Here is a 1,537-nt window from a genome sequence, read left to right on the forward strand (position 1 = left end):
GGTGCAGCAGGTGGGTGGGTGCAGCAGGTGGGTGGGTGCAGCAGGTGTGTGCAGATCCGGCCCACCTGTTTAAGTGCCTGCTGGAGGCGGGTCTGCTTGCTGACTGACAGGGCGCAGACCGTTTCCCAGCGGTTGCTGAGCTCCTGCAGCTGAACTTTGACCCAGGCCGTGTCGTCCCGGCCCGTCTCCATCAGGTCCCGGGCCGAGCGCTTCAGAGCCTGGACGCTGCCGGTCCTCTTGCCCAGTTCCTTCTGGAAGGCCTGCAGGCGTCGACAGAACAAACGTTACCACACGTTAGAGTCGGCGTGTCGTTGACCTTTGCTCCGTCCTGACCCACCTTGTGAGCGTCCATCAGGTTGGACACCAGGTCCATGTCTCCATGGACAGGCTGGTCTTCAGCCAGCTGAGGCTCCACCCGGTACAGCCAGTCCACCAGAACCTGCAGAGCTTCTGCAAACTGACCTGAGAACAGCAGAGCCTCCTCCAGCTTGTGCTGCCTGGAGCCAGGAGGAAAAAAACAGTTTTACTTCGAAGGTTCAGATAAAAACTCGACCAGGTTTCACCTGCCGCACCTCTCCACGCTCTTCCCACACACGGTGTCCCACTTGTCACGGACTTCTCCCACCAGGTGGTCCAGTTTCTGCTGGTCTGCGGGCAGCTGGGCTTTGTCCCTCATGGCCTTCCCGGACCGGACTGTGGTGTCGTAAACAGGCTGCTTGGAGCCTAAAGCTTTCTGAAACTCCTGAGGAACGAGGCGACAGAGAGGTTTGTATCCAGAYGCTGCAGTCAGCTGCAGCAGCCGGGTCCAGGTCCGGGTCCTACCTTGTGTTTGGTGAGYTGGACTTTGATCTTGTCCGGCTCGTTGGAGATCTCTAGTTCTGAGTCCAGTCTCTTCTCGGCCTCCTCCAGCCAGTCGGTCAGCTTCCTCCAGGCCTCGTGGAACTGAGAACAGAACCGTCTTCAGGTTCAGCTGAGCAGTTACTGCATGTATTCATTATTTTAGCCACAAACATCTGGTTTCCRGACCTGTTTTGCTCGTTTGCGGGCCTCGTCGAGATGCCGGCCTCGGTCCAGAGACCTCTGGACCAGCTTGTCCCAGCGGGCCTGGACACTGAGCAGCAGGTTCTTGATCAGAACCACGTCCTGCTTCATGCTGGCAAAGCGGAGCTGCGAGCCGGCCTTCTCCAGAGCCAGAACCTGCTCCCTGTGGGTGTTCACCTCRTTCACAAACACCTGGACAGAACCAGAGGAGGCGGAGCCATAAGGAAACTAAACAAGAGTTTTATTTGTTGTTTGTTTCTGCAGTTTCAGATTTAAATCCAACCTTGTGCTCATCGATCTGGAACAGAACCGTGTCCAGGATCAGGCTGGGGKGCTGAGCCATGTTCAGGGTTTGCTCGGCCTGGGTCAGCCAGTTCATGGTGTCCTGCAGCGAGGTCTGGAAACCCGTGGCCAAGGAGACGGCTTCTTCCAGCTTTGCCTGTACGATTAAAAAAACAAGAGTTTAACCAGAAAAAAAAAAAAAAAAAAAAAAAAA

The 1,537-nt window shown here is 56.0% G+C and overlaps 1 protein-coding gene across 1 annotated transcript in view; it reads right to left on the reverse strand.

Annotated features, from left to right (window-relative positions):
• Positions 1-1,537, reverse strand: part of macf1a (microtubule actin crosslinking factor 1a) — a gene marked incomplete at its 5' end in the record, with an annotated part of 93,266 nt that overhangs the window by 18,267 nt on the left and 73,462 nt on the right. The window contains 6 exon segments of the mRNA XM_014024456.1: positions 66-260; positions 338-497; positions 573-742; positions 823-942; positions 1,027-1,233; positions 1,325-1,480. Coding sequence (XP_013879910.1) covers positions 66-260; positions 338-497; positions 573-742; positions 823-942; positions 1,027-1,233; positions 1,325-1,480 — 1,008 coding nt within the window.

Source organism: Austrofundulus limnaeus, unplaced genomic scaffold (genome assembly GCF_001266775.1).
Source record: "Austrofundulus limnaeus strain Quisiro unplaced genomic scaffold, Austrofundulus_limnaeus-1.0 Scaffold424, whole genome shotgun sequence".
NCBI classification, from domain to species: domain Eukaryota; kingdom Metazoa; phylum Chordata; class Actinopteri; order Cyprinodontiformes; family Rivulidae; genus Austrofundulus; species Austrofundulus limnaeus.